A 12,495-nucleotide genomic window follows, 5' to 3' on the forward strand; every position below is an offset into this window, starting at 1 on the left:
CTGTGTTAAAGACGAGACGCTGCGAGAGATAAATGAGAAGGAGGTCGACCCAGTCACCTGTGATAGGTAGCTGATTCTGAACAAAGATGATGTAAAGCTCTCATATTTTGTCAATGAAATGTACACACAGCAGTACATATCACCATTTTTTTGGGACATTTAAGGGTAAACTGAGCTTCCCTTGCAGTCTTAGAGTAATCGCCACTTTTCCAAATTCAGATTATTCTCACCCAGATTGTTCCATTTTATCCATCCTACATACTGACCCAGGATAAGTGTTTTTGTCTTATTTTCGGTAGAAAATTTATTTTTAGTGTTAATATGAGCCACATTCACCTGACCTGACTAGTCCAAAAAATGTCTTATTTTAAGGTATTTAAAGACAAAAGTGCAGATTTTATTTTTTTACTTACCTTGACTAATCAGTTGAATGTGGCTCTTATCAAGTATAACAAGACAAAATTTTCTTAAACATAGGATAAAAAAAACTTGATAGGATTTCAGTTTTTTGCAATGTATGAAGTTTGAATTTCTAAAATCTTCTCCAGTTTGGGACCTTTTCCTGTCACTAGTAACCTGATCTAATCACTGAACTCAGAAAACTTTTAAACAGCCTGTAATCCAGATTTTATGACCTGTAAAATCGATGTCTGGGTGAGGTTCATGTTATCCCATCTTTTTAGAAAAGCTGGACAAAAGTAAAGAGCTGATCCTGGATGATGAGAGTAGATTTCCACATCAAGATTATAGATATCCTGGGCACCTTGAATCCACAAACAGTGGTTTTTAAGTCTCTATCAGATTCCCCCTGACCCGGTCTACCTGCAGGTCTTTGTTCTCCCTGCTGAGTCGGAGTCTCTCAGCCCTCTCTACATCCAGAGCCTGGCCAACCGCGTCACCACGAAAACGCTCGTCGCTCAGCTCGGACGTCACGGCTGTAACCTGCACAGAAAAACAACAGCATGAGTGTGTGTGGGTGTGTGTGAGTGTGTGTGTGTATGTGCATTCTGCAGGACAAACCTTGGTCTCCAGGCTGTCTGCAGTCTGTCTCAGCTCGTTCCTCTCCTTCTCTGATTTCTCCAGGCGTCGTCTCAGAGCTGATATCTCATCCTGTCAGGAGGAGAAGGAGCAGCGACTGAGGCATCTGTTTTATGAACTCTGGTTTGATGTCGTTTATTATTTTCATCCAGTGTTTCTCTCTGCTGTCAGTCCACCTGTTGCTCTGAGGCTGAGTGAAATTTTCCTCCTGCCATGTCGTTTCTCTCCCTCATCCCCAACAGCAAACTTCAGCAGCTAAAGATTCTTTACTCTAACAGAGCTGTAAACATATTTACAGAGAGGGTTTGCTTGTGTTTCTTCTTTCTTTTGCTGTTTGATGCAGTTTGAAAAAAATTAAGAGACAAAATCTGGTGGGAACACTGCATTACAACCAGACACCAGTCAGAAATTTATTTTCAAAATCAGACAATATACACATTAACTCTTTGATTCTGATAAGTTAATGAATATTTAATCATGCAAAAAGTCATGAAACATCCATATTTCATAGGAAGTTTGGGTGCACTTGGCTTAAGTTTTTAGTTGTTCTTATTCTGGTTTTTATTTTATCACAAGTTGGTTTTCTTTATCAGTTCTCTCTAGCTTTTTGAGTCATGTCATAGAGTGTTGTCCCAGCTCCAGATCAGATACGAAAGACCTTGTGTGTAGAAACCAAAAAACGCCTCATGACTTTCAAAATAAAACAAAACATGTCCAAACCAGATGGTATTTATCTTGACTACAACAACAAACCAACACAAGGAGCAAAGCCAGACCAGGAGTCAACAGATTTGAGGTTTTACAGCCAGATGAACCAGAAGAGGATCATCAATGGGGTGGGAACTCCTCTGTCTGGTGGGTTTGGACACGAGTCGCACTCAGCACGCAGACAGTGTGAGCGTTGGCCCTATTTGGGACTTTGCACAATCATCTTCATCAGTCTGCTGGGAACTGAGTTTGGAAGGCTTGTTGTGCATCTTGTTGTTTTTAAAGTAAATAATTAAAAATATGAGTATTAAAGCTGTGTGATGCAGTGAAAAGGTCTCCAAGAAGTTTGTTTTTCCATCCCGGCTTTTTGAGAGATTTTTTTCCTTCAACTTAAGCCTGTTTCTACCAAGTGGTTCAGTTCTGTTTGTCTCGCTATGTCACACGTTTTGTGGCATTTCCTTTGACTAAAACAAGGACAGATCCACAAGTTACCAACCCAGACCGACCCACTTTTTGGTACCCTTCTGGTAGAGCTAGAAACACTACAGCCCACTTCCTTGTGCAACAGCCGGAATAAAGACCTACACATAACCCTTACAAGTTTAAATCTTCAGTCGACAGAAAGACAACTTTCTTTTGGTTTGGAAAATAGAGTCACAAAACAGTGTCCCATGGTCGCCTGTGGAGATGCAGTTTTAGATATATTAGCGGCTTATCAACACTGTGTTGCACTTCTATGTTGTCAGGCTATTACATAGCTGGTTCAGCTATCAGTATCCAGTTTCCATGCCCCCCACCAAGAAAGGCACGGTTGGCCGTGGAAATGCAAACAGGATCAGGCTTCACCAGTCCGATCAGTACTGAACTGTACTGATTCATACCAGGCTAACTGATAGAAACGGGACTTTAAAGACGGGAAGTTGATGAGAACACTCCACAGATTGTCTATATAAAACAAAAAAAGTTGTCAAATCCTCCTGGTAAAAGTAGCTAAATGTATTTTAAATCCATGTTCAACCCCTTGATGCCTGCTGTCGCAAATTTGCAACACACTCTGTCAGGTCTTGATGCAGCCAAAATGACGTTTGTAGCCCACTATTACTGATTGATTCATATTCTACACATACCAAAGATCAGATCAGATCCACTATGTCACAATGTTTTGGTCAGGGGATAAACTCCTTATATGAATATATAACATAACACTCCTGTCTGAGTGTCTACATATTCAGTTGTGAAAGATTTTCCTAAAATTGTAGTTGTCAAGTAATCTGTCCAACTCTTTGCGTTTGCTTTACAGAAAAAACTTCAGTGTGACATCTTGACTGCAAAAACTGAAATATAATCAAGTGTTTACATCTTATTTTAGGTCAAAATTATCTCATTTGACCCAATCTTAGCCACATTCATCTGAGAAGAAAGTCCAGAAAAAAAGTCTAATTTTTAGATAATAATGTCTATTATAACATCTATAAGTTATAGATGGGCTGCACGGTGGTGCAACGGTTAGCGCTGCAGCCTCACAGCAAGAAGGTCACCGGTTCAAATCCCCACCTCGGCCGGTGGGTCTTTCTGTGTGGAGTTTGCATGTTCTCCCCGTGCATGCGTGGGTTCTCTCCGGGTACTCCGGCTTCCTCCCACAGTCCAAAAACATGCTTACCAGGTTAATTGGTCACACCAAATTGTCCCTAGGTGTGAGTGTGTGTGTGAATGGTTGTCTGTCTATGTGTCAGCCCTGCGATTGACTGGCGACCAGTCCAGGGTGTACCCTGCCTCTCGCCCAATGATTGCTGGGATAGGCTCCAGCCACCCGCGACCCTAAACAGGATAAGCGGTATAGAAAATGGATGGATGGATGGAAGTTATAGATGCCTTAATTGCTTTTTTTTTTTTAAATCTACCAATGGGACAAAAAAAGTGCTTTTCATGTTTCCTAAAATAAGAATGATGTGTCAAACTCAGGGGACATTCTTGTCTTGACAAAACCACTTGATCAAAATTTGGTTTCTGCAGTCTGCACACTCAGCTCAGTGAAGTAGCTCAATCTTGAGTAAGTAAAGACTGTAAAATACTCATACGTCTCCGAATTACAGACATTTTAGTGGAATAAATGTATAAGGACTTCATAGCATGTGTTTTCCTGTACCTCTTTAGCTCGGAGCCTCTCGTTGTCCAAGTTGACGTCAAGCTGAGGACGCACTTTGCAGAAAAGTTTCCACCAGCTCCACTTCGCTGCGACTCTCATCGCCCGAATGTTCCTCTGCAAACACCTGACGGCCATCTGCTGCACCTACACACACACACACACACACACACACACACAAAACAGAATAATCTTGAGAGTTTCAACTTTGTTTGCTGTTAAATTACTTTTTTTTTTTTCGTCAGGGACCCAAACTTCTGTTAGACACTTGAGTGACGAATCAGTTCAGCTCCTGTGACCCAAAACAGCTGGAAGTTTGTTCACTTTCATTCCCAAAAGGAAGCAAAACACCAAAGTAGACAGCAACAGATTTCACCTCATTTGAAAGATAAACAGCAGATTTTGGCTCATGATGTCAGATTTTAGTTTCTCTGCAGGTGCATCACACAGTTAGCTTTCAGAAGGAGCAGCAGTGTGAAGAGAGGACAGGCCAACCATCAGCAAACAGAGCAGCAGAGACTGACCTTGAGCTTCCTGTACATCTGACGGGCCACATGTCCCAGACAGGCAGCCTGAAGGTTGACCAGCCAGCCGGTGACCTGCTGATCCCTCTGCTGCTCCAGGTACCGCAGCACGCCTCTCTTCATGAACACCTGAGACACAGCAGGAGGAGAGCATCCATGACACGTCTCATCTCAGCAGCTGCACTCATGATCAGAGGGTTTCAAACATGTCCTCACCCGGCTGGCACCAACGATGATGCTCTTCTTATCCAGGTCCAGCTCCACCAGCAGCTCCTCCACCGCCTGAGTCACACGGAGGAGCACAGATTATTTAATCTGAACATCAGTAACGTGGTGTTAATCTGACAGGAAAAGCTGCTGACCTTTCTCTCATCATGGCTGACAAACATGGAGGCGTAACGTTTCATTATCGGAGGAGACAATGCCTGGAAGTGACACCTGAAGTCGCTCAGGGTCATGTGCTCTGGGTAACCTGGAGACAAGAGGAAGACGAAAAGGAAGAGATGAAATGAGAGAAGTTTCAGAAAAGGCTGAGACATCTTGATTTGTAGCATTTCACCTCTGCATCTATGTAATTTATTTCTCATTTCTGAAGAAATTTTTAATTTTGCCTCTTTTTGCTTTAGAAATTCATAACAGCTTAATGTCGTGCTGACCTGCGCGGTGGAACTGCAGGGCTGTAAGGATCTGTGTAGAGTGAAGCTGCGTTCTAAGCGCCGGTACGTCAAAGCTTCCAGCCTCACACTTTGCGCTCACACACTGCAGGAACACAGGGCGGGCTCGACGGATCAGATTCACCAGAGCGTCCTGCAGGGTGGGCACATCACCTGAATGCTCACAGTGATCACACAGCAGCAGTATTCAGAGGTCATGACTCACGCAGAGGTGGACTCACCGCCTGCAGTTTGACAGCAATGCACTGGGAGTGTCTCCGTACGGCCGCCATTCCTCCGCTGAAGGTTTTCCTGATGGTTCCATTCCTCTGCAGGGAGCGCTGGCTGGCTCCCTCCAGACCGCCCAGACCTCGACACAGAGGGGGCAGAGAGATCCTGGGAGTGAACATGGACTTCACATCTCCTCTGAGGAAGAGAGAAACACAAGCTGATCATCACAATGGACTAAAAACTGCACAATGAAGAACATGACCTAATGTGAAGTCCTACTTTAATGTTATACTCCCTTTCATTAGACTGTCTGCTACAATTTGGTGTTAGTTGCTGGTTTGTACCATAATTTGTTACTTGACAGTGCTGAAAATTATGATGACCCAGTACATGTTTCATATTCCGGATCTTAGTATCCAGAAAATTGCAAGGATCTGTCAGAAATTATTGTGACCTTGTCTTGTATTGTTTTGCAAAGCAATCCAATCATTTATCATAGAGTTATAAACACATGGTGAAAACGGCCCTATCTCACAATGATAAAGAATCCTATGAAAAATTCCTGGATCCAGACAGTGATCCGGATCACCTCCAAAATTTATTCACTTCTTCCTTATCCCATTTTGAAGATTTCCTGAAAATTTCACCAAGATCAATTTGTAACTTTTTGAGTACTGTTTTTTTTCACAGACAACAAACTCTCCCAAAAACTTAGCATTTGCTTCTTGTGTCCTTCTGAAAGCCTCTGGAAATGTGGCTTGATTTATAAACAAAAACATTAAAAATATCAAATTTAATGTGTAATCAAGAATGAACTGAAGTTTAAGTTAAAATAATCATCTATAACTGTTAGAAAACCTTGCTTATGGTCCAGGTAAGACTGTTTCTTAGGCCTTACATTGTGATTGATGTGTCAAACTAAACCATGACAACAACTCAGACATAACATTGAGCGACACTGGAAGAGTAGTCTTAGTCGAATGTTTGAGTCGTCTGCAGAGAGTAAAAGAACTCCAGTATCTGAAAATGATTCATCAGAAATGTTCTCTAAGGGCTGAGTTATAAAATACTCTAATCTAATATGAGTCTTAACATTTATGACCATGAAGCCTCTGTGTTTGGGAACATCTGATGAGAACTGGAGGCTCGATGGATACAGTACAAAGCCGTTAAACGAAGCTCTGCGCTTTTGGTAAAGTTGAAGTTGCAGAATTAAGTTTATAATTATCATTATTAGTGATTTTTAGTAACTACACTTTGATATTTATTAATTAGGGAGCCCTGTGGTTTGGTTGCGCACCCCCTGAGGTTGGACATCAAGCAAATGGCTCAGATTCAAGTCAAACCAGCAACCTCATGTCACTCACCACTTTCATCATGTTTCTGTCTACTGTCCTGTTCTCTCTAGCAAAAGCAGAAAAAAATGACCCAAAACAACTTTGGTTTAGTAAGTTAAATTCTGTAATTAAAGTCGATCCTGTCTGCAGCTGCTGATATCTAAGGTTCTGTCTGGTTTCTGTGGCCGGCATCTTCTCTGGCTTATCAAATCGAACTTCAAATCCCAGAAACCACTGAGAGATTAAAAGAGTTTTTCTCAGTCTGACTTTAAGACAAACATAACCCCCTCCCTCTCCCTGGCATTTAGATCAGAGAAGAAGACCCTTCTGTTCTCAAACTCCTGGCCTCTCTCTGAACCTGTAGTCCAGATTCTTCAGTTCGATCAGACAGCTTGGGACTATTATTAGACCTTCACTCAGACATAACATGCCCGTCGAGCAGCCTCTGAGGCCTGTTAGCAGACTCACATGGTGGAGTTCTGGAGCACACAGATGGCGTTCTGAGCAGACGGGTTGTTCTGGATCAGACCGAACCAGCCTGTCAGGTCGTAGCGGATCGGGTCGCATGCCATGAGGTGGTTCACCTCGCACTGCAACGGCTGCTCGCACTGACGCACTGCAGGAACATTCACAGGATCATACACAGGGCTTCAACACTTTAAATGACTCTCTGTAGTGTGTGTGTGTGTGTGTGTGTGTGTGTGTGTGTGTGTGTGTGTGTGTGTGTGTGTGTGTGTGTGTGTGTGTGTGTGATGTTTTGTACTCGTGTTGCTGTAGTACTGGCAGACTCTCTCCAAGGCGCCGTTCTCACTGGAGGCTGGTGTCACCATCTCCTCGTCCAGAACCCATAACAGACCTCTGGGGTCTCCATCTGCTGCTCGGACCTTAAATACACACACACACACACACACACACACACACACACACACACACACACACACACACACACACACACATATATATGAGAATCTATAATTACCATAGAAAGAGAAAAATAAGCAAAAAGTGTGCCAAAGCTCTGAGACAGTCTGGCTCTGTCAGATGGTTGATGGAGGGAAAAGAAAGAAAGAGAAGCAGTTCAGCCTATTTATTTCCTCCAGAGGTACCAGCAGCTTACACACACACACACACACACACACACACACACACACACACACACACACACACACACACACACACACACACACACACACACACACACACACACACACACACACACACACAGAAACACACACACTCACTGTATGCATATGCATCCTTGAAACACTTGCAGCTAAGCGGCATATTAACATTTTTATTGACTCCTCTTGTTTCTTATCTGGACTCCAGCAGCTGGACCGTCCCTCTTTCTCAGTTTGGAGATATTTTACTTTGAAAGTTCATCTGAAACAATGAAATACTGCATGCTGTGAAGAAATAACTCCCCCTTTTGGTATCCTCTCTCATCTTATATCATCTTTAGGAGTTGTTGTATGGTTTCGTCAGCAGATAAGTCAAAGCTCAGATGTTCTGGGTTGTTAGGAACATATCACAGTTATTTAATGTTGCATTCTGCAGCTTAAAAAGAACAAAAATTAGCAAAATTTAAAAAAAGAAGAGTAGAAAGACTTAACCTGACATTAAAGCCAAGGTATGAGCCCCATGAAAAATGTCAACAAACTTTAATGGAGCTGCTCTTTTCTGAGTAAAGTAACAAAAATGTGGGAGGATAAAAGAAAGTAGATTTGAATGAAAGCAAACATGAAGACTTACAAAAAAAAAAGTAGAGATAATTTTTTAAAAAAACAGAAAGGCTTTTTGATCAATGTTTCATCACGATCTGCTGATCTTAACTGAGATTGAGTAAAACCATCCATGTGCTTTTGTCCGCGTCTGGTCTGATGTTTCTGATACAGTGATTTACTGTTCCTGTGTATCCTTCTTTCCTGATTCCTAATCTACAGTCTCCTCATGCCTGACACTAAACAGAAATTTTTATAGACTTTCCACATATTGTGGTGTCACAAAGCTCTAAATACAGCTTAAAGGAGAGAGGACACAGGAGAGAAATTAGAGAAGGAAGAAATCAGAAGAGAGTGGGGACAGATCAGAGAGGCAAGGAGAGAGGAGACCATCTAAGGAGCAAGGAGTAAGGAGAGAGGAGAGATGACAAAGGAGTGAGGAGAGATGATAAAAAAAAATGAGGAATGAGGAGAGATGATAAATAAGTGAAGAGAGAGGAGAGATGACGAAGGAGTGAGGAGTGAGGAGAGAGGAGAAATGACAAAGGAGTGAGGAGTGAGAAGAGATGACAAAGGAGTGAGGAGAGAGAGTGAGGAGAGATGACAAAGGAGTGAGGAGAGATGACAAAGGAGTGAGGAGAGAGGAGACACAACAAAAGAGTGTGGAGAGAGGAGAGATAACAAAGGAGTGACGAGAGAGGAGAGATGACAAAGGAGTGAGGAGAGAGGAGAGGAATAGAAATGACAAAGGAGTGAGGAGTGAGGAGAGGGATAGAGATGACAAAGGAGTGAGGAAAGATGACATAGGAGAGAGGAGAGATAACAAAGGAGTGAGGAGAGAGGAGAGATGACAAAGGAGTGAGGAGTCAGGAGAGAGGAGAGATAACAAAGGAGTGAGGAGAGAGAAGAAACAACAAAAGAGTGAGGAGAGATGTTGAAGGAGTGAGGAGTGAGGAGAGAGGAGAGATAACAAAGGAGTGAGGAGAGATGACAAAGGAGTGAGACGAGAGGAGAGGGATAGAGATGACAAAGGAGTGAGGAGAGATGACAAAGGAGGGATGAGAGAGGAGAGATAACAAAGGAGTGAGGAGAGAGGAGAGGTGACAAAGGAGTGAGGAGTCAGGAGAGAGGAAAGATAACAAAGGAGTGAGGAGAGAGGAGAGATGTCAAAGGAGTGAGGAGAGAGGAGAGATGACAAAGGAGTGAGGAGAGAGGAGAGGTGACAAAGGAGTGAGGAGTCAGGAGAGAGGAGAGATAACAAAGGAGTGAGGAGAGAGGAGAGATGACAAAAGAGTGAGGAGAGAGGAGAGGTGACAAAGGAGAGAGGAGAGAGGAGAGGGATAGAAATGACAAAGGAGTGATGAGAGAGGAGAGGGATAGAGATGACAAAAGAGTGAGGAGAGAGGAGAGATGACAAAGGAGTGAGGAGAGAGGAGAGATGACAAAGGAGTGAGGAGAGAGAAAAGATGACAAAGGAGTGAGGAGAGGGATAGAGATGACAAAGGAGTGAGTAGAGAGAAGAGATGACAAAGGAGTAAGGAGAGAGGAGAGAGAAAAAATGACAACGGAGTGAGGAGAGATGACAAAGGAGTGAGGGGTGAAGAGTGTGGGGTGAAGAGTGAGGAGAGATGTCAAAGGAGGAAACCAATCGGAGGGAACAATTTGAAACTGCTATGTGAGAGGAAAGAGAGGAGACAATCCAAGGAGGGAGGAGAGACAATGGATGACAGAAGAGAGGAGCAAGATGAGAAGAAAGAGGGCAAAGAGGAGAATCCAAAGAGCGAGGAGTGAGAAGGGACGGCAGAGGAGCATGAAGAGAGGAGCAAGGATTGGAGCGAGAAGAGGAGAGAAAGTGGAGGAGATGGAAAGATGGATCCCAAAACAGCCACCCAGAGGTTCACTTAAACAGATCAATAGTACACTTAAGTTTTGAAGCATTTGGTGTGTGATGAGCTGGGATAAACAGTAAGTGAAGTTAGTTTAAACATTTTAGAATGATGCATTTTAAAAAGTGATTCATATTCCCTCAGACATTTTAGGCTGACTTTAACTAACAGTGTCACAAAGGAGCAGAAATCTTGCTGGGCAGACCCCTTCTGTACCAGACATCCCATCACTCCCAGTGATCTGTTAACTGTTGTGTACCTGTGGGGGCGGCTGGTCGATGGCAGACACCACCTCAGCTGGGCTGTTCTCCGGACTCTCTAACTCCACCTTGATCTTCTCCTGAAGCACACAAACACAGGAGCTTTATTAAAAGATGATAGTGGACTTAGTGTGCAGACTTTACTGCTGCCACTCTCTCCTGATAATAAACACAGCTCGGTGTGGACCTGCTCTGTCTGAAAACCATCCTGAGCTCACTGGTTTCTCACTTGGAGCTGTATCACGAGAGATTAATTGGTGAATCGATCTTCAGAGAAACTCCAGCCTGGACTGTCAGGCTAACAATGCTCCTCCTGGAGCCGTGCTGCTCTTACAGCTCATAAAATCAGGTTAAAACTCCCGAGAAACCACTTTTCCTCCGTCACTTCAAATTTGATGAGTGTGATCTGCTTTAGGCCTGATGGATTATAACTCTATTTCACAGTCGCTGAAGAAAGAAATGTATTTTAACTCTTCAAATGAGACTCTCGTTAGTCCTGTCTGATTTTCTTTGGAGCAGCAGAAACTCGTTCAGACAGTCGGTGGTCACATCTCTTTGGGACTCTATAATCCTTTTTTTTTCTGTTTTCAATCCATTCACAGTCCAGGAGGAAAGCTTTGTACTGCTGGAGAACAAAATGACATTGAGGAAGATACAGGACACAGAGATACCCTCTTTTATGGCACAGTTTCACACGTTACAATGAGGATTTAATGATTTTCCTGTTTCAATGTTTGATTCAATCTCGCAGCTTTACTCTGGTCTGTCTGCACCCAGGGACTGATCTAACAAACATACAGTTAAAGATATAAAAACAGATATTGATGCATGAACTGGTTTGTGATACCTGTGTGTATCTGTCCAGCGTGTGTGTAAATGTGTGTGTGTGGTATTGCTCCAGCAGCCTCTCCTGCAGGTAGTTGTGGCAGAGCTCGGACCAGCCGGCCGCTCGCTCCTCCGCAGAGTGTCTTGGATTCCTTAGACCAGGAGTGTCCACAATCATCACCGAAGCCAATGTCAGCTGCTGGTTGCTCAGCGCTCTGCAGGAAACACGTCACAGAATCACAAACCAGAAACTCAGGAGTAACGAGATGAACACAGATGTGTTTTATATCCAAAAATCAGATGATAGAGAAGGAAACCGACAGGGGGTGAAGTGCAGCAAAGGTTCAGTCCTACCTGTTGATCAGAGAGACGATGGCGGTGAAGAGCTCCTCATACAGACCAGCAGCCATGCCTTCAACACACTGAGCAGCCGTCAGCCGAGGACCTGCACGGACCACAGACACAGGACTAGGTGAAGACCCAGTTAGAGGTTCTTCAGTTCTCTACTTAAAGAATAAACAGTAACAGCCTCTCTTCTCCCTACATTACAGATCTTATCTCAATGACATCAATGCAATGACCAGGTGTCACTGTGTGATTGGCAGGTGTCATTAAGTGATGACTGATTTCATCACTTCATTCTGTCTGTGCTAGTGCATTACTTTCATATGGAGCCAACTTCCTGCTTTACCCTCCTGTTAGGCCCCTCTGTGTGTGTGTCTCACCCTCCTCTGCCTCAGCAGCATTGTTCCTCTCTCTGCTGCCCCCGGTGGCTCTCTGCAGCAGCTGTCGGAGGTGATGCTTGAAGACAGCAGTGTGCAGCTCCTCTCCCTCGCAGCCCAGCACGCTGCTGGCCACCTGAGCGCTGTCGAAGCTCACAAACTGTCTCCTTCCCACTGAGACCACAGAGAGGGGTACAGGGTAAGAACAAAGACAGTGAAGGGAGACAGAGGATGGCATATTTCATTTGTTTAAAATATTTACTGGGTAAAAGCCAAACCTTTCTCTATTCCTCATCATACAAACATGTTCCTGTAAGAAATGACAATAGCAAACCCCACCTCAAAGTGCAAGTGAGCTATTGTTCTAAACCTCAAGAAGAAACTACTGTCAGATGAGTTATTTACAGTTTAATGAAACATATAAGTCCTAAATTCTAATTTTTACAA

The 12,495-nt window shown here is 43.5% G+C and overlaps 1 protein-coding gene across 1 annotated transcript in view; it reads right to left on the reverse strand.

Annotated features, from left to right (window-relative positions):
• myo18b (myosin XVIIIB) overlaps positions 1-12,495 on the reverse strand; it is a 51,571-nt gene that overhangs the window by 28,482 nt on the left and 10,594 nt on the right. The window contains exons 12-25 of the mRNA XM_074690316.1: positions 12,052-12,222; positions 11,681-11,771; positions 11,349-11,541; positions 10,501-10,581; positions 7,398-7,518; positions 7,103-7,250; positions 5,309-5,492; positions 5,070-5,220; positions 4,776-4,885; positions 4,630-4,695; positions 4,414-4,542; positions 3,893-4,036; positions 1,021-1,110; positions 823-942 (exon numbers count right to left, since the gene is read on the reverse strand). Coding sequence (XP_074546417.1) covers positions 823-942; positions 1,021-1,110; positions 3,893-4,036; positions 4,414-4,542; positions 4,630-4,695; positions 4,776-4,885; positions 5,070-5,220; positions 5,309-5,492; positions 7,103-7,250; positions 7,398-7,518; positions 10,501-10,581; positions 11,349-11,541; positions 11,681-11,771; positions 12,052-12,222 — 1,799 coding nt within the window. The remainder of the gene's footprint in view (positions 1-822; positions 943-1,020; positions 1,111-3,892; positions 4,037-4,413; positions 4,543-4,629; positions 4,696-4,775; positions 4,886-5,069; positions 5,221-5,308; positions 5,493-7,102; positions 7,251-7,397; positions 7,519-10,500; positions 10,582-11,348; positions 11,542-11,680; positions 11,772-12,051; positions 12,223-12,495) is intronic.

Source organism: Halichoeres trimaculatus, unplaced genomic scaffold, assembly GCF_033239565.1.
Source record: "Halichoeres trimaculatus isolate MK-OKI-2021-1 unplaced genomic scaffold, fHalTri1.1 fHalTri1_scaffold_16, whole genome shotgun sequence".
Classification (NCBI taxonomy): domain Eukaryota; kingdom Metazoa; phylum Chordata; class Actinopteri; order Labriformes; family Labridae; genus Halichoeres; species Halichoeres trimaculatus.